The sequence below is a fragment of the Salvelinus fontinalis genome, chromosome 31 (assembly GCF_029448725.1).
Source record: "Salvelinus fontinalis isolate EN_2023a chromosome 31, ASM2944872v1, whole genome shotgun sequence".
In the NCBI taxonomy this organism is placed as follows: domain Eukaryota; kingdom Metazoa; phylum Chordata; class Actinopteri; order Salmoniformes; family Salmonidae; genus Salvelinus; species Salvelinus fontinalis.
In genome coordinates this window covers 43330934-43353447 of record NC_074695.1, presented here as the reverse complement: position 1 = coordinate 43353447, position 22514 = coordinate 43330934, and the positions used below count along the sequence as shown (strand labels likewise).

Here is a 22514-nt window from a genome sequence, read left to right as displayed (position 1 = left end):
CCACGGTTTCCTATTCCCCTGAGAGCGGTTACCCCTGCTAGCCTCAGTCTCTCACCCAGATACCCACACACACGCCTACTCGTAATCATCATTGTTGCACAAGAGGCACGAAAAACAGTCCGCATTTGCATTTTGTTTTCTCCATCCACCCTGTCCTCGCGCATAACTAATTCTATAATCATTTCCAGAGTGCTCCATGCGTGAGAAATGCATAAGTCCACCACAGCAGTTGTAATTCATAAACTCATCCACATAAACAAGTGTGAAGGTTGTTTCCCCTCTGTTTCCCACTTCCAAACATAATTGCTGAGTATTCAGCCCACCACTGTACTGGTGGGAGAGGACAAGTGTTAATCCCCGTACGCTGACAGTTTGACAGGAGGAAAGAGTCGGACAATCTGTGCATTCCAGCTCAACGTTTTCAACACTTCCCTACAGAACACTAGCCACTGGCCACAGACGTCGGTTCAATATCTAGTTTTGATTTACAACTATGGTGAATTCAACGCGAAATCAACCAAAAATGTCACAATGTCATTGCATGTTAGGGTAAAAGTACGGTGAAAGAAATGCAAAATACCCTTTTAAGAAGATCCAGATCTCAGTTTTCCGCGTTGATTCAACGTCATCACATTGATTTTTGGTTGAAACGACGTGAAAACAACGTTAATTCCACCAGTTTCTGCCCAATGGGTTCTCACGTCACTGACAATCTGACATCCGTATGTTGATGGAGATTCCATAGAGTTTATGCATTCAGAATACATGTGTGTGTATTCATCAACGTAACTTCACCTCCTTCGCAGGCGACTTGTCCTTTATCGACGGCGTGTCTCAGTCTCGTTGATGTGGACCTGGAGAGGGTAAGAAGAGGACTTAAGAACACAACTGGAGAGGAGTTGAGGGGGCGGGGGCTTCTCTCAAAGCTACAACTGCAGATTGTGTGGGAGAGCTTTCTTAAAACCCCTCCATCTTGTATGTATCCATTCCCCTTGGCTACTAGCATCGCCTTGAGGGCTGAAGTGGCCCTAGCTAGCATCAACTCCAAAAGGCCCCAGAGAGAGAGGGAGAGTAGAGTACAGTAGACTATATGATTACAGACATTGACCCTTTCTCTCTCAGCTCATTCACTGTCAAGCCACTAACACCTCTGTCTGATCACAGCCAAATGATGTTGTTCTTCAAAAGAACAGACATGGAAACAACCACACATTCACAGCCCAGTAAGCTGTACAACATCAGACATTCATACAGATGGGCCCAAAACAGCACCGAAGAATACCAGAAAGCAACCTGTAACCAAAATATCCAAACACTCTTAGATAACTTTCTGGATACCACATTCACTCATAGTAAAGAAGGCATCAATCTAGCAGTAAAAAACATAAACTATATATTCAGGCAAACGGCAAAAGAAGCACAATTAAAATTGATACAAAAATAAACAAAAAAGACCACAGATGACAACTGGTTTGATGCAGATTGTAAAATTATAAGGAAAAAACTTAGAACACTATCCAACCAAAAGCACAGAGACACAAATAATGGTGAATAACACCTTCATTACTGTGAGACTTTAAAACTCTATAAACGTACACTCGGAACCAAAAAAGCACAGCAAGCAGTTGACACTAATTGAGGAGTCCATAAACACAAACAACTTGTGGCAAAATTGAAAAAAATAAATAAAAAAAATCGAAACAAGAGGAATTAGCGATACAAAATGGTGACATCTGGACAACCCATTTTAAAACACTCTACAACACCGTTCAAACTGACACAAACACAGAACAACACCAAATTCACGAGAAGTTGAATGGATTAGAAAAAGCTATAAAAGACAATATTTTAGAACGGAGACAAATTTGACCCTAACAATTACAGAGGCATTTGTGTGAACAGTAACCTGGGAAGGGTTTTCTGTAGTATTATAAATGTAAGGGTTCTGAACTTCCTTTAACCACAATGTCTTGAGTAAAAGCCAAATTGGATTTATACCAAAACATTGCACAACTGATTATATTAACACCCTACACACCCTGATAGATAAACATGTCCACCAAAATAATACCAAAATATATGCTTGCTTTACCGACTTCCAAAAATGTTTGATTCTATTTGGCATACAGGACTGTTCTACAAAGTTATTGAAAGTGGTGTAGAGGGTAAAACATATGACATAATTAAATCAATGTATACTGGCAATACGTGCAGCATTAAAATTGTCAAGAAAACAACAGAATTCTTTAACCAGGGACGGGGCCTTCACCAGGGTTGCAATCTAAGCCCTGCACTCTTCAATATTTACATCAACGAATTGCCCACTATTATAGAAAAATCCTCGGTCCCTGGTGTTAGTCTGCACAATTCAGAGGATAAATGCCTACTCTTCACAGATGACCTATGCCTGCTGTCACCCATAGCACATGGCCTACAGCAGAGCCTGGACCTGCTAGAGCAGTACTGCCAGACCTGGGCCCTGGCAGTAAACCCCAAAAAGACAAAAATAATGATTTTCCAGAGAAGATCCAGATCTCAGGGAATTAGACCAAAGTTCTCAATTGGTACAAAATATATAGAGTTCTGCACACTACAATTACTTAGGTTTAAAAATAAGCTCAACTGGACTCCTTAATGAGGCAGTGAAAGAACTGAGAGAGAAAGCACGCAGGGCATTCAACGCCATTAAAAAAACAATTCAAATTGAAATACCTATTAAAATATGCCTAAAACTAACTGAATGTGTAATTGAACCAATTGCACTTTATGGCAGTGAGGTGTGGGGTCCACTTGCAAAACAAGATTTCATCAAATGGGAGAAACACCCCATTGAAACCCTGCATGCAGAGTTCTGTAAGATTCTCCTACATGTCCAGAGGAAAACTACAAACAATGCATGCAGGGCAGAATTAGGCCAATATCCACTAATAATAAAAACTCTAAAAATATTTAAGTTTTGGAAACATCTAAAATACAGTGACCCCCTTTCATATCATTACCAAGCCCTGCTATGCCAAGAGCTGAGCAAAGAAAAGAGTCCCTTCATCCGGCTGGCCCTGAGGCTGAGTTCACAAACTTGTTCTACTAACACACTGAAGCCTCAGGACCTAATCAATCAGAATAAACCAAATTACTTCACAGTAAAAACAAAACTACATTGCTTATTGGGAAACACAAGCACAAGCACAAAGCAAAATGTAGTGCTATCTGGCCCTAAATCGACAGTACACCATGGCTAACTATTTGACCATGGTTACTGACCAAAACCATAGAAAATCCTTGACAAAGTACAGGCTCAGTGAGCACAGCCTTGCCGTTGAGAAGGGAAGAAACAGGAAAACCTGGCTCCCTGCAGAGGAAAGGCTGTGCAACCACTGTACAACAGCAGAACCTGAGACAGAGCTGCATTTCCTGACAAAATGTAAAACATACAAAACAATTAGAGAGTGTCATTTCCCCAAATTTGAAACCCTCTCTGATGAGAGTAGGCTACACGTCCTGTTGGGGGAGGACGCAGAGAGCTGTGAGTTGGCATTGCTGCCTGCCATAAGATGAGGGACAGTGTCTGACAGACCAATCAACCTGCACATGTCCTCTACTGTATGTTTATTGTTATTGTTCAATGTATGGTTATTTTGACACTTGGTTATTGTTGTTACTGTTGTCCCATTGACAATTTTGATTCTTATTATTTTCATATTGTAAATATCCAAAGTAAGCTTTGGCAATATCTACATTGTTACGTCATGCCAATACAGCAAATAGCAAATTTAATTGAATTGGGAGAGAGAGAGAGAGAGAGAGAGAGAGAGAGAGAGAGAGAGAGAGAGAGAGAGAGAGAGAGAGAGAGAGAGAGAGAGAGAGAGAGAGAGAGAGAGAGAGAGAGAGAGAGAGAGAGAGAGAGAGAGAGAGAGAGAGAGAGAGAGAGAGAGAGAGAGAGAGAGAGAGAGAGAGAGAGAGAGAGAGAGAGAGAGAGAGAGAGAGAGAGAGAGAGAAAGTATGTGACCCATTATTGACCTATTGAACACAAAGCTGAGAATCTCTCATTCTCCGTCTGGAAATTCTTAACACATGGCTCTCGCTCTTGCTGTTAAAAACCTTATATGATCCTCTATGTCCCTCAGATGAAAGATGCTACATTCAGGTCAGAGGAAACACAACTATCGTGAGGCTGGCACTCACTGGTCACTGGTCTTGCTGACCACCTGGTGACCCTGGTCAGCTGGACCAAAGGCTGTGTGGGTTCACAGGCATCCTGTTATGTATGACCTCTGACCTCACAGTGGGTTAGGCCTCAGATGTGTGGATGAGCTACAGGGAGCTGGTCAAAGGTCCAGTCTTCACAGAGCAGTACTGTGAACCTGAATTAAACTAGGTTTCTGCTGCCCAGTTCCCATCACACTGGCCTTTAAGGCTTTATAGTCACACAGGCCCTTCGGCGAAGCCCACTCTCCCAGACACACACAGGGGTGTCTGACTCTACAGTATCTCTGACAGTGCGGTTGGTGTATAAGTAGGGAATACAATGGAACAGATTACTGTGGTGTGGAGTTGTGTAGGGAGACCCTGTGGTCATTTCCACAGATTTCTGCCCAGCTAGCACATAACATTCTGAGAACCATATGTTTCTTAGGTGGGAATTTCAGTACATTTCCTACAGGTTTCCTCATGATTGTATTTCAAGTCATGCTCTCAAATTGTTCCGAGAACATTAAGAAGCAAACACTTTCTGTGTGAATTTCAGCACTTCAACGTAATGTTTTTCTGCAGGATTCCTCGTGGTTCTAGTTAAAGTCATGTTCTCAGAACGTTCAGAGGACGTTAATAAACAACGTTCTCCTGTGTGAATTTCAGTACTTCAGCGCAATGTTTTTCTGCAGGATTCCTCGTGGTTCTAGTTAAAGTCATGTTCTCAGAACATTAAGAAAACCTTCCATAAAAACCACAAGAAAACACCAGTAAGAATGTTGTACATCCTCACAGTTGTGTTCAGGTGTGTTGGCCACGCCCACTAATTGGCCACACCTGATCTTAATGAGTGCGTGTTTCCTTTGAAATGGGGTTTATTTGAATTGACTAAAATGAACAGCTTTGTGTGAATAAAAATATAAAAAACACGGAACGCTAGCTCTATCCTGGTGGCACAGTGGACTAATTCCATGAATAGAAAACAGAAAGTAATAGGTTCAAATCTCACTGCCTCAATACAAAAAGTGTTTGCATGATTAATGCCGAAGCAAATTAATTTCCAAGGGTCCTATCTGCGCTTGGAATTAAAAACAGTCAAACTAACCTAGCAGTGTTATTAAAATATGTTCTAAGTACATTATTTAATTACCTTCAAATAACCTATGATTTCCATTCTCAGAAGGTTAATAAAACATCCCATGAAAACTTTCAGGGAACCATAGTAAAACGTTCTCAGAACCTCCCTGCAACCTAAAAATGTACGTTCCCAGAACAGGAGAAATGTTCACTTCCGTTCTCAGAATTATTTTTTTTTAAGTTCAGTTTACTCGTCAGGAAACGTATGTCTTCGTTCACGGAACCAATGGGAAACCAAAAACGTTGCTCCCACAATTTCCAAGGAACCATATGTGTTAACTGGGTACAGACTAAGATTCTGATACACAATGAGTAACAGGCAGGGAGGTATACAAACAGACACCATGACATCAACACATGACACACAACAGACAGTACAGAAACAGCCCTCACACAGGCCACAGGCCACCATTGAAATACCATTGATCGGCCCACTTCTCTCGCTCTGTGCCTCTGGGTCCACTCTTGACATTGCTCATGTTTCCTTCCGCCTGCCTCTCTCTCTCTCTCTCTACTGGTTTCTGATCTTATGTTTTAGCCATCAGGGTACTACTGCAACCTCTCTGCTCTGTATTGACACCAGCCAACATCAACAGCAGAGGTGAGGACACAATGATGACTTAGCCATGCTGCCATGACCAACAGCACCACCACCCACTACTGCTCTCTGGTGGTGGATACCAGAACTGCACTGTACTCCACAGGATGGTAAATTGAGATCCGGTTGGATAGATCAGATTATTAACCAGAACCACATGTTTACAGATGACCGTGAAATATGGTTAAGCGATGGCGGCTTGGGTTCAACCCATCATAAATTATAGTAATCTAGAGGTATTGCTGTTTTAGCCCTACAGTAACAGAAAAATTCATATTCAAATAGATTTGTCATGAGGAAAATTTAGGAGTACATTTAAGAAACTGCATTTTTTTTCTCCTCTCCTCAGATTCTGTCTCACATTGTTTTGGGTTCTTTCAATCTCACCAAAGGAGGACTGAAGTATTGGATTCTACACCATCTGCCTGAAACATGCTACTTTACCATGGAGAGAGAGTCAGTTCTACCTTCATACCGAGTGTGAATAGTATCAATGAAGGTGTGGTTGTGTCCCCTTGTGTATGTTACGTTATCTGTAGAGGTGCTACTGTTCCCTTGTGGGAGTGAGTCTTGTCTGAACACGGCAGGTATATGTTTTCGTCTACCGTTGACTATGGTGTTTTGCAGTGTTGGGGAGTAGGGAACTAAATTCAGTAGTTAATTACTTGTTGTGCCATGTAGTGGTGTAGCTAACTACTGAAGCTAACCTACTTGTTATCAAAAATAAAATATGGGTAAAGTATGCAATAATTTTGTTTATTTTTCGGCATCAGACCTGCCGGTAACACTTTACTTGACACCCAGAGTCACAACACGTTGAAAGTCATAATCATGTCATAACTGCAGACATAACTTGTCATAAGGTGTTATAACACTGTCATGACACATTTAGACCTGTTGTGTAATATATTGCATTATTTTATGTCTGGTCATGACACCTACGCAGCCTACCACAAAAGGCAAAACATTACATTTCGTCATTTTTTTATTGACCATATTAAATTGTAATTGCGCACACATTGTCAGACATGCACCTACCCGAAAGCTCAGTTGCTGATGACCGGGATGAATGCAGGAGCAGATTTCAGGAGCTGGACAAGACACCCTCTTTTTGACTGATGTCTGACAGAGGGCATATACGTGATAGGTTTATGTGATGGTCACAATGCTTCTTGACTGTGTCATAAAGTGTATTTCATAAGTCCAAGTAAAGTGACACAGGATGGTCAATATGCTTCATGAAAGACTCATAAAGTTGATTTCCTACAAGTTTAATTAAAATATGGAGAGAAAAAAAAACATGACTCAAGAATTCATTACAACAAAGGATTTCATAAGAAACAAACTTTGAAATGAAAAGAAACTTCTTGGCAGGGAGAAAATTTGAAAAAATGTCGGTTTTGACACTCTTATGTAGGTGTCAGTAACAGCCACAAAACAATGCAATATGTCACAACAGGTGTAAATATATTAGTCATGACTCTGTTGACCATATTATGACAAGTTATGTCAGCTGTTGTGTCAAAGTATTAAGACACGGAGTGTCAAGTAAAGTGTTACCGACCTGCCTAATTCTCACTTGAAACATGTTTTGTGTGTTTAATAGGATAAATTGCACATTCTTTTAACATATGACCACAAAGTGATCAGTCTTGCAATTTGTAGTCTATGACATTTATGATTTTCATATGAACACAAAGTAATTTGGATGCAGTAAACTACCCAGCTAGCACATAATGTTCTGGGAACCATATGTTTCTTAGAGCTTGGTTGTCCTATGATTATTTTTGCATACAACCTTCCCACAACTTTCTGGGAATGGTGCAGGATAGTTGTTTGGCTTTGGAACACTCAGCACATTTAAGGGACTTAACAAAAAAATGTCATTACTTTAATAGAACTTTCCCTAAAAGTTCAAGGTTACGTTTAATTTTGGTAATGTTATAGGAACGTTCTCCAACTGGTCTGACATTGGGAATGTTCTCAAATAGTTCAGAGAATGCTAAGAAACAACGTTCTGTGGAAATTTCAGTATGTTTCCTACAGGTTTCCTCATGGTTCTATGTAAAGTCATGTTCTCAAATTGTCCCAAGAACATTAAGATAACGTCCCATAAAAACAAAGAAACTTTCATAACGTCCAGAGAACGTTCTAAACTATTTAAAAAAAATAAAAATAAATACATTGTGCCCTCGGAATGTAAAAAAAAACTTTCCGTGAAACTTTAGTAACGTTCAGGTATGTTGGCTGTGTCGACTAATTGGCTACACCTAATCTTAATGTGTTTGTTTCCTTTGAAATGGGGTTTGTTTGAATAGACAAATGAACAGCCTGGTATGAGTTCAAAAACATGGCATGCTGGCTCCATTCTGGTTGTTCAGTAGACTAATTCCATGGTTAGGAAATAGAAGATCATAAGTTTGCATGATTAATGCCTAAGCAAATTCATTTCCAAGGGTCGCATCTGTGCTTGGATTTGAAAAGAGTCAAGTCAGCTATGTCTTGCTTTAGTATAGATTAACATCTTCCAGTGTGAAGTAATGGGTAGCATGGCAAACTAGATTTTTAGAGTAGCGTCCCTAACACTGGTGTTTTGGATGCTTTCCAGACAAATCCACAGGAATCCCACATCTGCAGTTAAGTAAATCATCCATTGCCTCATGGAGCTCACGGAATGTTGTGCACAATTTACAATCAACGCAAAAGGTTGTCATTATTCAACAAAACATTTATTGCTGGCATAACATGATGCAACCATAGAAAACAAAACCAGATAAACCTGGTAACCACTGAAATGTACAAAGGGGGTACAGTACACACAAGTGTGGCTGTCTTAATTCCACAGTTGTTCTTTGTGCGTGTCCCCAGTCACACCAGTAGAGGCTCAGTGCAAGTGGAGGTACTGCTGGAACCACAGCACCACGTTGAGAAAGCAGTCAGCCTGAGTGTCCACACGAGCCAGAGAGTGGGCGTCCTCCGCAAACCAAAGCAACCTGCCGGGGGAAGCACAGTTGTATTCATTAGCGGACAACGTAGGAAAACAAAAGATTTCATATTGGACAAGTTCAGATAGTCCCTCCCTGTTTGTTTGTTTTGCTTCCGTTAGGTACTTAACCAAAAAAAGTGTTAAACAAATCAAAATATATTTTAAGTTTGAGATTCGTCAGAGTAGCAACCCGTTGCCTTGATGCCAGCTTTGCACACTCTTGGCATTCTCTCAATCAGCTTCATGAGGTAATCACCTGCAACGCATTTCAATGAACAGGTGTGCCTTGTTAAAAGTTAATTTGGGGAATTTCTTTCCTTCTTAATGAGTTTGAGCCAAATTCTATAGTAAGTACTGTGGTATTCTATAGTAATCTGTAGTTATTTTTTCACGTGGGCAGGATGATTGACAATATAACAAGCGGTTGTCACCTGACGGGGGAGCCCCTGCTCTTCAGGGAGCGGTACAGCTCCAAACCTTGGTGAGGCGACACTCTCCTGTCTTTACCCCCCAGCATCAGGAGCACTGGGGCCTTGATCTGGACACAGACAGAGGAAACCAAATGATATGCTTGTCTCATTGACAGCTATAGAGGTGTGTTTGTGTGCATGAACCTCAAACCTGAGGTGCGTAGATTATGGGGGATTTCTGGAGCATGGTGGTGAGAGCCTCTGGGGTGGGCAGCTGGTCATAAGAGTACTGCAGCCCCACACAAGAGTAACGCCTAGGAAAGGTAGAGGGAGACACAGGACAACTATCCATCAACCAACCAATTAATCACATTGTATTTGCATAGTAGTTGTATTTTTTTTTATTGTAATTTTTACAGTCTCTTAAATATGCAGTACACACTTTCCATCCCCCAACTAGTGCACTTTAATTTGTGTTTTAGTCTCCACTCTTCAGTCCTATACACTGATAGACAGAGACATGGACAGAGAGAGTGTCAAGTCTCACCAGTCCACGATGTCACTGGTTCCCAGTAAGGTGGCAGCGTTGATGACTGGGTTCCTGACGGCACACGCCTTGTAGAAGTCTGGGTACTGGCCAATCAGGTGGCAGGCCAAGAAGCCCCCGTGGGACCCACCCATCACCACCACTTTATCAGGGTCAAGGGTTAAGAGCTTCTCAGCAGTTTGGTCAGCAAGGGCAGTTAGTACAGCCCTCTGGGAATGATAGTTAGAGGTTAGTTGAACAAGATGTTAGTAGTATTGAGTTGGAACACAAAAAAGCAACCTGACTGGCACCCTGGGTTGAGAAACACTGTTGTATTGAAAGCTCAGGCTGTAGATATTTTCAGCTCAGAGCTCACTCGGTACCTGCACATCCTTAACGTCTTGGCTGCCGATGTTACCGGCCAGAGAGAGGATGCTGTCCTGGCCAAAGCCAGTGGAACCCCGGTAATTCACTACAAAACACAGAGAGAAACAATATTCTATCAGTGGATACCAATGTGTGTGGGTGTGAGCCAAGGAGGAAGTCCACTATCTTACCCATAAGTACAGCAAAGCCCAGTTTGACCAGAACTGCTGTAGTGACATTCCACTCTGCAAAGAACTGGGAGTGCGGCCCACCTGGGAAAGAACACAAATAAGCTTCAGTGAGTCATCCGTGATCTTTCATAGATCAGTTCCCATATACATAAAACAGTCTCAGAATAGGCGTGCCGATCCAGGATCAGTTTTTATACAAATTAAATATATACAGCGAAGATTTGATCCTAGACCGGCGCTCCTACTACGAGACGCTTTATGAATACAGGCCCAGGACCTCGATTCTCCAGAGGTTTCTCTCACCATGGACAAACACCACCAGAGGGACCTTGGTGCGTGACGGAAGGTGGTTTGACGTAGCCAGCAGGGCCCCGAAGTCTAGGCCAGCTGCATAAGAGACACACAACTTAATTGTATTGTTTTCTCAAAGACAGTTATGGCAACCAGACAAGTTCTAAACCACTATTGACTGACTCACAGTACTCTGGGTTCTCCTCCTGGGGCGTAGGGCTGATGTCCAGAACATTGACGATAGCACCACATAGACACGACTCGCCCAGAGGTTCCCAGGACACATCCCCCTCCCCCCCAGCCAACGGAAGAAAAGCCACTGCCTGCAATAACACAATGCATATATGATATTATACTGCAACTGTACGTGATGGTATATGACCAGGTAACCTAAATGACCACAGTGTTGTATAGGGGGTAACCTAAATGACCACAGTGTTGTATAGGGGGTAACCTAAATGACCACAGTGTTGTATAGGGGGTAACCTAAATGACCACAGTGTTGTATAGGGGGTAACCTAAATGACCACAGTGTTGTATAGGGGGTAACCTAAATGACCACAGTGTTGTATAGGGGGTAACCTAAATAACCACAGTGTTGTATAGGGGGTAACCTAAATAACCACAGTGTTGTATAGGGGGTAACCTAAATAACCACAGTGTTGTATAGGGGGTAACCTCAGTGTTTTCCACAAGCACATGGAGTAGCTAACCAAATATAGAAGTAGCCAGGAGGGATCACCCGGGCCAGGTGGTTAATCATTTTCTGGGAAACAAGCTCTATTTTGGTGGCCTCTAATACATTGTAATGCCTTGATTCCATCATAAAATACTCAGCGAAATTATTGAATACTTTGAGTTGACCACCCAAATTTGATTTTTTTTGTGGTATTGCATTAAAAATTTAAATTACTGAAAATGTATGAATCCAGTCTATTGTTAGTTTTTATTAAATATTGTCTAGGCTTAGATGATCAAGACTATTTAAGTAAGAAAATAAACCTTTAAAACATATATCCTGTCTTCTTTTGAGATTAAAGAATTTTACTATATGAATTGCCACAATGTTTGTTCTTAAAATTATGTATTTTATAAAGACAGACAAATTAAGTAAATAGACAATTATCTTAATTTATATTTTAAGTTACATTTTAAATCAAAGAAATTGCGTGATGGGCACATTTTGAAATGTAAAATGGCTCTCTAAAATAGTAAGTTTTTAAATAAATGACAATTCACAGAGAGTTGCAAACAGTTGTTGAAATTCTTTTAAATGAACTGACCCACAGATGTCTTCTTAATTAATCTTTTAAGAGTTAGTTGACTTCCACAGGCATACATTTACCTTGAGGCATTCTCTCAGTGATCTGCGATACAGGTATAATTGAAGAATGAAGCAGGTGTTTAACATAGGCTTTGTTACACAGAAAGCAGCAGTTGACTACTCCGTTGTCAATAACTGATTAAAATCAGTAGACCTAGAGCAACATTTTTGAAAATAACATAAGCATCATTAGCTTTTGAAATAATTCAATACGTTCTCTTTCGGACCAGAGTGAGGCTATCGTTTCACTAGCCTACCCATTTTTCTGCAGTGAGGATTCACCATATTCATCGAATGTTATCATTTATCTGCAGTTAAATCACCCCAAAAAAACTACCAGTATGCGATTGATGAAGCCAAATGATCTCTTACCGATGCGATAGGCTACTGACGAGTCACTCACTTTAACGTCACTGTCTGTCAAGTCCTGATAAGAGTTCATATCGAAAATACAAACGAAAACTTTAGGTTTACTTGTCCCGATGCGATACCATGGACATACAGCTACGTTGTATGGTTTATGAATGGCAAGGATATGAGATGGACTTTTTCAGTTAGACAACATTCATAAGAGTCAAGCTTGTTGTTAGTCAATCAAATCAGTAGCAAATGCTCGTGGAGTGAAACTGAAAAAAGAAGGCCTAAACAGTTGTTTTATTGTCCAGCCAAATGATCATTGGAGATGTGGTTGTCTTACTAAGACGTTTTTATTTACACTGACATGATCTTTGACCCTAGACGGCAGTTACTGACACCTTGCTTGATACACCAAATGAAATGCGTTTCCATGGCGATTTTGTTTAACACAAACGTGTTCCCTAGTTGCGCCGTGATTGGCTCATGGGGACATTACGTCAAGGCAAAATCTACAGGTAGAGATGGAAAACTCAAGCCCCCTGGGTGCCGTCATATGCTGCATTCCAAACACTTCAGACAGACACATCCTTTCCCCTTGGCCCTAAAATTAAAGAGGACACATCATGACGTCTGACGAGTACACTTGCAGGGCAAGGAAGGAAGGAATGATTTTTTTAAATGGACCGCCCCTGCCCGGAAATTCATCACTCGTTCATCCCGCGATTATTGTGGTTTCAGCCACCAGCAGCTTGTGTGCTTTATATGCTTTACTGTCAATTATGATTGCATGTCTACATATATGAAATATATAATTATTAATATACGCCTACTGTATGATAGCAAATTAGCTAACTAGCGTTAGCCTGCCTAGCTGGAACTTCTGAACATTTTCTATTTCTACAATTTCCAAAAGCTAACAAAACAAAACTTATTACATTCGTTATTACTTACACTGTTGACTCCATATTGACCTTGAAGTTTTGGCTGACTTTTCTTGCGGATGTACAATCACGAATTGAATTATGGGGCATTTCAGGCCCCGGAGTGAACATAATTGCACATCCGCAGATTCCATTAAAAACGAGGGCTGAGGGGCGTACGTTGCAAACTTCCCTTGCTTGGCTAATCATTTGGACCAACGACAAATATGGCCGCGGGGATTCCCCCAAGGGCATAAGGCTAGGGTAAGTGGACGAGGGTGTGTCTTTTATATGTTTGAAACGCAGCCATTGAGTTACATTAGAAGTGCTCATCCAAGAAGGCGCAAGGTCATTGGCCACAGATAAAATGATCTACCGTAGCTTTGATTGTACTGATCATGTCAACATCATACTTTCAAAATCTTAGCTAGCAGTCATCATGAATTAAGTCGACAATCTACTGGCAAATACTTGTCATATGAAGAGAAATTATGAAGAGAAATTGATAAATTGGTGCTCGTTGGCCATTGACCATAAACATTACACACCAAGTTGGAAATCCCAAATTCAACAATGAGTGGTTTGGAAGGAATCAGTGGCTAACTGCAAGCGTTGCAAAGCAATTACTAGCCTGCTATTCAGTGGAGTGGGTGTTTAAAAGGATAAACATTGAACACGATGGGCCAGAAAAGGTTGAATACATTGGCCATGCATCCAGCATTACTTCTGCAGCATTCACAACTGGAAACTCAGAACTGGGATATTTCAGACACACATTTATTTAAGCAAGTCAGCCATATCAGCTATTATTTTTTAAAGGCAGTAAATGTGTCTGAAAGAACGGTTTGGCTGCCAGACAAGACTCCACTGATAGCCAGGTGTAGCAGTGGTAAGGATTCACTCTGGTGCTGAAAAGAAAGCTCTGCTGTTGGGGCAGCTTTATGTAGGTCTTAACTGTTTGTGGGCAATGTTGGTCACCATTATAGTTCAATTAATGTACTGTTTAGTGTTGTGGCTTTGCTGACACGCACCGGAAACAAAATGGAGGCAGTTTGCCCCACGAAGACTTATATGCTAAAATCACCACTGAGCACGAGAAAGAAAATAAATTAATGTGCCAGAAAATACACTAAGTGGATTTCGACTCATCGTTACCACATATGGGACGTGCAAATTGAAATTAAATACATTTTACTGCAAGCACAGCGTACACAACACACCCAGGAGGTACAGAGAGGCGGGACAGACAGCAAACTGTCAAACCAGCAGTGTCTCCCTCTCGTCACTCACTTTGACTGACACGCGCTAGAAGAAGCATATCATTCATTTTAGTGGGAGGGGGCTCGGTGGACTTTTTTTCCCGGACTTGTGAATTGTAAAAAAAGTAGCATAGTTGATTTAAGTGGAAAAAGTATGTGTGTGTGTACCGGCTGTATTGCCGACAGCCGGTGCTAATGGAAAACACTAACCTAAATGACCACAGCGTTGTATGGGGATAACTTGAATGACCAGAACGTTATATAGGCGTAACCTTAACACCCAGAGCTCTGTATAGGGGTAACTTGAATGACCAGAGCGATATACGAATGCCCACAATACAGGTATTACCAGGCGTGGGGCCTCATTCAGATGGGAACAGTGGACCACCATGAGGTCATTCTGGATGGTGAGCAGCTTCCAGCTCCCAAATTTCTCAGCTAAAGGGAAAAGAGAAAGATTGAATGGTTTGCTACAGCTCGGACTAGTTTCAGTTGGAGGCTCGAGAAGAAAACCTCAGACTAATAATCATATATAAGGAGAGGAGAGCTTACAGTCAGAGATGCGGGTTACTCTCCTAGTGGCCCTATCCACTACAAAGAGGTCCTGTGAGAGAGGGAGAGATGAGGAAAGTAAGATCATGGAGTACGACGTTATTTGCGGCCGCTTGTGGACATGTTTACACTATACCCTCCAGTTCCTCCGGGCGCTACTGAAGACCACTCTCTGGCTGTCTGACGCCCAGCAACGAGGTGGCAGGGCCTCATACAGCCCAGCAAACTCATCTAGGGACAGACAAAGGGGGGGAGCGCGGGGAAGGAAATGTGTGAGAAGCAAGAGATGGAAAGTGCAGTAGGAATGGGGTGCCATTCTATGTCAAGTTCAAAATGTTGCGTTAAAGTCATTCAAATTCTGTACCTTTCTTTGGCCTATTGACTACGTCCACCAGCACAGAGATATTCCTTGTCTCCAGGTCATACTGTGGACCGAGAGAAGGGAAGGATATAACAGTGCAGAACACCACCAGCGAAGCATAAGCAGCACTCCCCACTGACCTCCAGACCATGCTTGCTTCTTTCTAATAAGGCGGTAACGGCTCCTTAATGAAGGGGCTGGGCAGGGGTCTGGAGGTAACGCTGAGGACTTGGGGCTAGGCTGGGAGCGGGGGTCTGGAGGTAACGCTGAGGACTAGGGGCTAGGCTGGGAGCGGGGGTCTGGAGGTAACGCTGAGGACTTGGGGCTAGGCTGGGAGCGGGGGTCGTGAGGTAAGGCTGAGGACTTGGGGCTAGGCTGGGAGCGGGGGTCTGGAGGTAACGCTGAGGACTAGGGGCTAGGCTGGGAGCGGGGGTCTGGAGGTAACGCTGAGGACTTGGGGCTAGGCTGGGAGCGGGGGTCGTGAGGTAAGGCTGAGGACTTGGGGCTAGGCTGGGAGCGGGGGTCTGGAGGTAACGCTGAGGACTTGGGGCTAGGCTGGGAGCGGGGGTCTGGAGGTAACGCTGAGGACTAGGGGCTAGGCTGGGAGCGGGGGTCTGGAGGTAACGCTGAGGACTAGGGGCTAGGCTGGGAGCGGGGGTCTGGAGGTAACGCTGAGGACTAGGGGCTAGGCTGGGAGCGGGGGTCTGGAGGTAACGCTGAGGACTTGGGGCTAGGCTGGGAGCGGGGGTCTGGAGGTAACGCTGAGGACTTGGGGCTGGGAGCGGGGGTCTGGAGGTAACGCTGAGGACTTGGGGCTGGGAGCGGGGGTCTGGAGGTAACGCTGAGGACTTGGGGCTGGGAGCGGGGGTCTGGAGGTAACGCTGAGGACTTGGGGCTGGGAGCGGGGGTCTGGAGGTAACGCTGAGGACTTGGGGCTGGGAGCGGGGGTCTGGAGGTAACGCTGAGGACTTGGGGCTGGGAGCGGGGGTCTGGAGGTAACGCTGAGGACTTGGGGCTGGGAGCGGGGGTCTGGAGGTAAGGCTGAGGACTAGGGGCTAGGCTGGAAGCGGGGGTCTGGAGGTAACGCTGAGGACTTGGGGCTAGGCTGGAAGCGGGGGTCTGGAGGTAACGCTGAGGACTTGGGGCTAGGCTGGGAGCGGGGGTCTGGAGGTAAGGCTGAGGACTAGGGGCTAGGCTGGAAGCGGGGGTCTGGAGGTAACGCTGAGGACTTGGGGCTAGGCTGGGAGCGGGGGTCTGGAGGTAACGCTGAGGACTTGGGGCTAGGCTGGAAGCGGGGGTCTGGAGGTAAGGCTGAGGACTTGGGGCTAGGCTGGAAGCGGGGGTCTGGAGGTAACGCTGAGGACTTGGGGCTAGGCTGGGAGCGGTTGGCAGGGGTCTGGGAGGCTGGAGGTCGGGCTGGGGACTCACCTGCTTCATGCTGAGACACTGGCTGTGGGGGCCAAACACCTGTCCCTCCAGGTACACCAGGTAGCGTCCATCAGGGCTCAGACGGGGGGACGAGACGGAGCTGGTGTCCCCAGACAGACACTCTGTGTAAGGAGAGACAAGGGGTTGCAGGTTTGCAAGGAAAGAGAAGTTTTGTTGTTAATGCGCTGTGAATTAACAAGTTGTTTACCATGACAATGAACCAACCAAGAACACAGAAAACACTCACCACAGTTTCCTTCCAGGTCCAGACAAAACAGAGCTGACCTGAAACCAGAAGTTCTCATTTTAGTCTTTCTAAAATAACACAAGGGCATCTCTTGATCAGTCTATTACTCTGGAATATTCATTAGTGAGATGACGTAAACATAGACTACACAGGCTGCTCCTTACCTCCTATTGGAGCAGAACCTCAGGCCCAGTCTGAAGGGCTCATGCCACCAGCCCACAAAAAACAAACACTCGCCATCATGGGCCCAGAGACACTGTGTTAACCAGACAGCATGACAACAATTACTGCACATTACATTTCATGGCATAACATATTACATAGAATTACATGACTACAAGACATGTCATGTGACTGGTGATCCTTCCAGTGAAGTTGCAAATACCATAGGATGCTCAGCTAATATCTTTATTGGTGTGTGTGTGTGTGTGTGTGTGTGTGTGTGTGTGTGTGTGTGTGTGTGTGTGTGTGTTCACCTGGCCTGGGGACACGTGTGAAGGGACACCCTGCAGCACTGTTACCGTGCCCTTGGCCACGTCGGCCACACACAGCACTGGGACACTTTTACTGGTCAAGCCTTCCCCCCAATCCTCCCAGTACAAACTCTTGTCCTGACGCACAACAGGGGAAAGGAAGGGTGTTGAAGCCATGAAAAAATAAAATAAGACTAGATCATGTTTACGCAACATAGCAGCCATCCTAAGAGTACTTCCAGAACCACCCGAATGTCACTAAGAATACATCCAACTGAATGTATGGATAAACATACAAAGACAATTAATAGAGTGATCAGGGTGTTTTGGATACCTTCTCAGAAGGGCCTCCTGAGGGCCCTGCTGTTGGCTCTCCAGCTGATGGGATGGAGGCTGAAGCGTATGACTCTCCTATAGACCTTTTCCCCTCGGCTACATACAGCAGCCTGCCCTCACATGTAGACCAGGCCAGGGAGCCAAACTGACCTGCACACATACAGACAGAGGCAGACGGCGACGACATGGAGAGAGAGTGTGGCTGATGAGTGTGGCTGATGAATTCAAGCAAATGGCCCTGATTAGGTCCACAGTGGACAGGTCTAGCATCAGACAGAATACTCAGAGCACCGTAGGCATTAAAACCACCCAAGAAAAGGCCTTTACCATCCTCATAAACTCTCCCGTGTTTGTTGAGAGCTGTGAGATGGAGGATCTTTTTTAAGCCGCTGTTGCTCCACACCTGAAAATGAACAGACCCTAGAAAAGTTAAAGCAAACCAGTATGCATCGTATCAGGGTGGGTGAAGGAATTTTGCCAGATGATGACCGACACAGACCACTCCATCCTTACCTCTAGGAACTGTTGTCCCGCAACCTGACCGCTGGTTTCCCTGACAACCGCCTTCAGATCTCCAGACAGGGAATAGGAACTCAGCAATCTATTTGAGTAGAAAGGAAGAAAGCATTGAAAATGGCAGCTTAGAGAAGGACCTTTAGTATCTTTAATAAATACCTCCACTATATAAATCTTACACACATTACGTCATCAGCACCAGACACTGGGATGGAGAATGAGTGGTGGGGAGTGTTAATCTGTCCATCTGTCTACTTACTCGCCGTGTAAAAGGCTGCAGGGGCTTGGTGGTTGGATGTCTATGTCGGTCTCTTTACTGTAGTTTTGAATCAGTGTCCACTGCTGGGCATAGTGCAGTCTGGCTCCCCGGAATCTCTCAATCTGACTCCACTCTGATAGGTGCAGGCGAAGGAGAGGTTAATAACTGATTTCTTTTTTTATCAATACATTCAAAGTAATTCAAACTATTTTTTCCAACCAAGCAAACATAATAGCATACGTGCAGTCAAATAACAAAATACACTTCCAAGTTTATAAATATCATAAAATCAGGGAGAACTGCTTGTGTGCATGTTTTATGGGTACCAATTTGTCTACTGTTCAGTGTTCTTTAGTGTGTGTGTGTGTGTGTGTGTGATAGAGATGTATAGAGGGCTAATGCCCAAAAGCCTGTTATAGCATGGGCAGCACCACTGACGACTTTCAGAATGATTAAGGCCTCTAGTAACCAAAAGGCGCCATTGAGGGCTCCCGCCATTTTAACGTCGTCAACTGGGTGGTACTTCCAACTTAATTGGCTGATCACTCCTGCTGATCCTGTCGGAGTCATGTCCATCCAGGTCATCAGGAGGTATCCAGCCAATCGTTTAGAAGAAAATAGACTACTTCAAAATGGAGATCGCCTCAATGGTGCTGCCCATGCGGAGATAGACGCTATTGTCACAGATATCACAATGAGCCAGATTTTTCATTGGATGTATAAATGTGAAGCATCCGGTTGGCGTTTCCACGTATTACCAAATATGGTGATGAGGAAGCCCAGCGGCCGGCACTGGATAAGATGGAGCGAGATGGATTTTGGCCAAATTTACGCAAATATTCTCATCAATGAAACATTTGATCTCCATACAGTTTTCTGTTTCCAAAACTAGAATCTGTAACAAACAGTGGACTGCATTTTGTAGACTTTACCCTTTGCCAAAATACAAATTGTTTAGAAGGAGTGCAGGGGTGAATTGAGTTATTGCACACTCGTACATCAAAGTAGGCGTTCCTTAAAGGAAATATGCAAATAAATACCAGAGCGAGCCAATAGGATCTTACTAGCTCATGCTTGGCTCTGCCCACGTTCTTGCTTGTTCTGCCCACTATGATTAATTTGTTCAAATTGGAAATGACAAAAAAAAATTGGGGGGAGTTTGCCCCACCAAGATTTACATGCTAAAATGGCCAATGAGCATGAGAGAAAATAAATTAACGTGCCAGAAAATAAAGTACTAAGTGGATTTCGACTCATCGTTACCACATTATATGGGACGTGCAAATTGACTCACAGACGATGAAGGAGCATCATGCTCTCCCAGAGGCTGGTAGGAGGAGCTACAGGAAGACAGGTTGATTGTAATGGCTGGTACGGAATTTATGTAACGGTATCAAACACAAACATATGGAAACCACATGTTTGACTGTTCCATTCATTCCATTCCAGCCATTACAGTGAGCCCGTCCTCTGTGCTCTCTCCCTCCTTGTAAAGAAACGTGACTGCAAGCACAGTGTACACGACACACACCCAGGAGGTACAGAGAGGCGGGACAGACAGCAGACTGTCAAACCAGCAGTGTCTCCCTCTCGTCACTCACTTTGACTGACACGCGCTACAAGATGCCTATCATTAATTTTAGTGGGAGAGTGCTCGTGGACTTTGTTTTCTGACTTTTTAATTGTAAAAAAGTAACATAGTTAATTGAAGTGGAAAAGTAACAGGCCGTACAGCCGACGCTAATGGAAAACACTAACCTAAATGAGCACAGCATTGTATAGGCATAACCTGAATGTCCAGAGCTCTGTATAGGGGTAACCTGAATGACCAGAGTGGTGGATATGACATACTCTGGTCCATCTTGGGTTAGTTATAGAAATCTTTGCTATAATGGCACAGACAAAGATGAGTCCTCTATGTATCTCTATGGTAGCAGCAGAGAGAAGAGGAAGTGAGAAACCCCACACCCTATTTGTTTCTGGTTACATTAGTCAGTCATTGTAAATAAGAATTTGTTCTTAACTGATTTGCCAAGTTAAATGGTTAAATTAAAAATTAAAAAATATACCCTTTCAGTTTGTTAATTAACCAACTCAGAAGCAGACGAAAATTGACTACTTCAAAATGGTGATGGCCTCGGGCGCTACCTGCGGGCTCAGACACCATAGTGGACAGTTACAACGTTGCGATCTCTATGCATCTCTATTGTGTGTGTGCACAGTGTCTCACCTGTACATAAAGTGAAACTCGTGCCGTTTAATAGTGCCATGTAGTCATTCGCCGTCACGAAGGCAGAAATAGGGGTGGGATACCCACTATATTCGCGGTACAAAGTGCTGATAGCATCGGGTTCCATTCGTGCCTAGGTGCAGTAGCGTTAGTTAGACATACAGCTGTCAACTGTTTTTGAAAACACTTTTACAGTGCATTAGCTAGCTAACTAATCACTTTAATCGATTACAGGTGATATTAAAGCCATGTGACTGCATGCGTTCAACAAACGAACATTATGTATCTGCTTCATTTTAAAGGTTAGAGAAACTAATGTTAAGATAAACATAGATGGAACACAAATGTCCATTTTGAGCTAAAGTGGTACTTGTCAATCTCTGAAAAAAATAACAATAGTTGTCTTTTACCAGGAACTCCATGTCGACACGACGGCCGATACCATTTCATACAGGGGCTGATGGAAGAGACCAAACGCAAGGCGGCAGCAGCAACACATTTTGTAGGATTCACAAAGGAAGTGATTAATGGCGCCTTGGGATTTCACCCCCAACTCTGACGTCATCCCATTGAAGATTACATTTTAAACGATAGGGCGGTCCAAAGAATCCCAGATAGCACTAACCATAAAAAATAAATAAACATCTCCTGCCCCATCCAATCCCACCATTTGAATCCCACAGTGATACATAAACTCAGCAAAAAAAGAAACGTCCCTTTTTCAGAACCCTGTCTTTCAAAGAAATTTTTTAGAAATCCAAATAACTTCCCAGATCTTCATTGTAAAGGGTTTAAACACTGTTTCCCATGCTTGTTCAATGAACCATAAACAATTAATGAACATGCACCTGTGGAACGGTTGTTAAGACACTAACAGCTTACAGATGGTAGGCAATTAAGGTCACAGTTATGAAAACTTAGGACACTAAAGAGGCTTGTCTACTGACTCTAGAAAAACTTCAAAAGAAAGATGCCCAGAGTCCCTGCTCATCTGCGTGAACGTGCCTTATGCATGCTGCAAGGAGGCCTGAGGACTGCAGATGTGGCCAGGGCAATAAATTGCAATGTCCTTACTGTGAGACGCCTAAGACAGCGCTACAGGGAGACCGGACGGACAGCTGATCGTCCTCGCAGTGGCAGACCACGTGTAACACCTGCACAGGATCAGTACATCCGAACATTACACCTGCGGGACAGGTACAGGATGGCAACAACAGCCCGAGTTACACCAGGAATGCACAATGCCTCCATCAGTGCTCAGACTGTCAGACTGTAGGCTGAGAGGCTGGACTGAGGGCTTGTAGGCCTGTTGCAAGCAAGGTCCTCACCAGACATCACCTGCAACGTCACCTATGGGCACAAACCCACTATCGCTAGACCAGACAGGACTGGCAAAAAGTGCTCTCACACGAGTCACGGTTTTGTCTCACCAGGGGTGATGGTCGGATTCGCGTTTATCTTCGAAGGAATGAGCGTTACACCGAGGACTGTACTCTGGAGCGGGATCAATTTGGAAGTGGTCTGGGGCAGTGTGTCACAGCATCATCGGACTGAGCTCG

The 22514-nt window shown here is 43.8% G+C and overlaps 1 protein-coding gene across 1 annotated transcript; it reads right to left on the bottom strand.

Annotated features, from left to right (window-relative positions):
* Window positions 1–8630: 8630 nt before the first annotated feature.
* zgc:136971 (S9 family peptidase) lies at window positions 8631–21475 on the bottom strand. Its single transcript, XM_055892799.1, has 22 exons — window positions 21366–21475; window positions 20956–21088; window positions 18726–18858; window positions 18464–18551; window positions 18278–18353; window positions 17949–18100; window positions 17618–17752; window positions 17306–17397; window positions 17142–17179; window positions 16895–17016; window positions 15470–15530; window positions 15242–15336; window positions 15106–15157; window positions 14903–14991; window positions 10881–11016; window positions 10706–10789; window positions 10403–10483; window positions 10229–10317; window positions 9867–10075; window positions 9531–9633; window positions 9341–9447; window positions 8631–8916 (listed from the first exon to the last, which is right to left on the bottom strand). The coding sequence occupies exons 1-22, from the start codon at window positions 21375–21377 to the stop codon at window positions 8808–8810; spliced, it is 2196 nt and encodes a 731-aa protein (XP_055748774.1). The 5' UTR covers window positions 21378–21475; the 3' UTR covers window positions 8631–8807.
* Between the last annotated feature and the right edge of the window lie 1039 nt (window positions 21476–22514).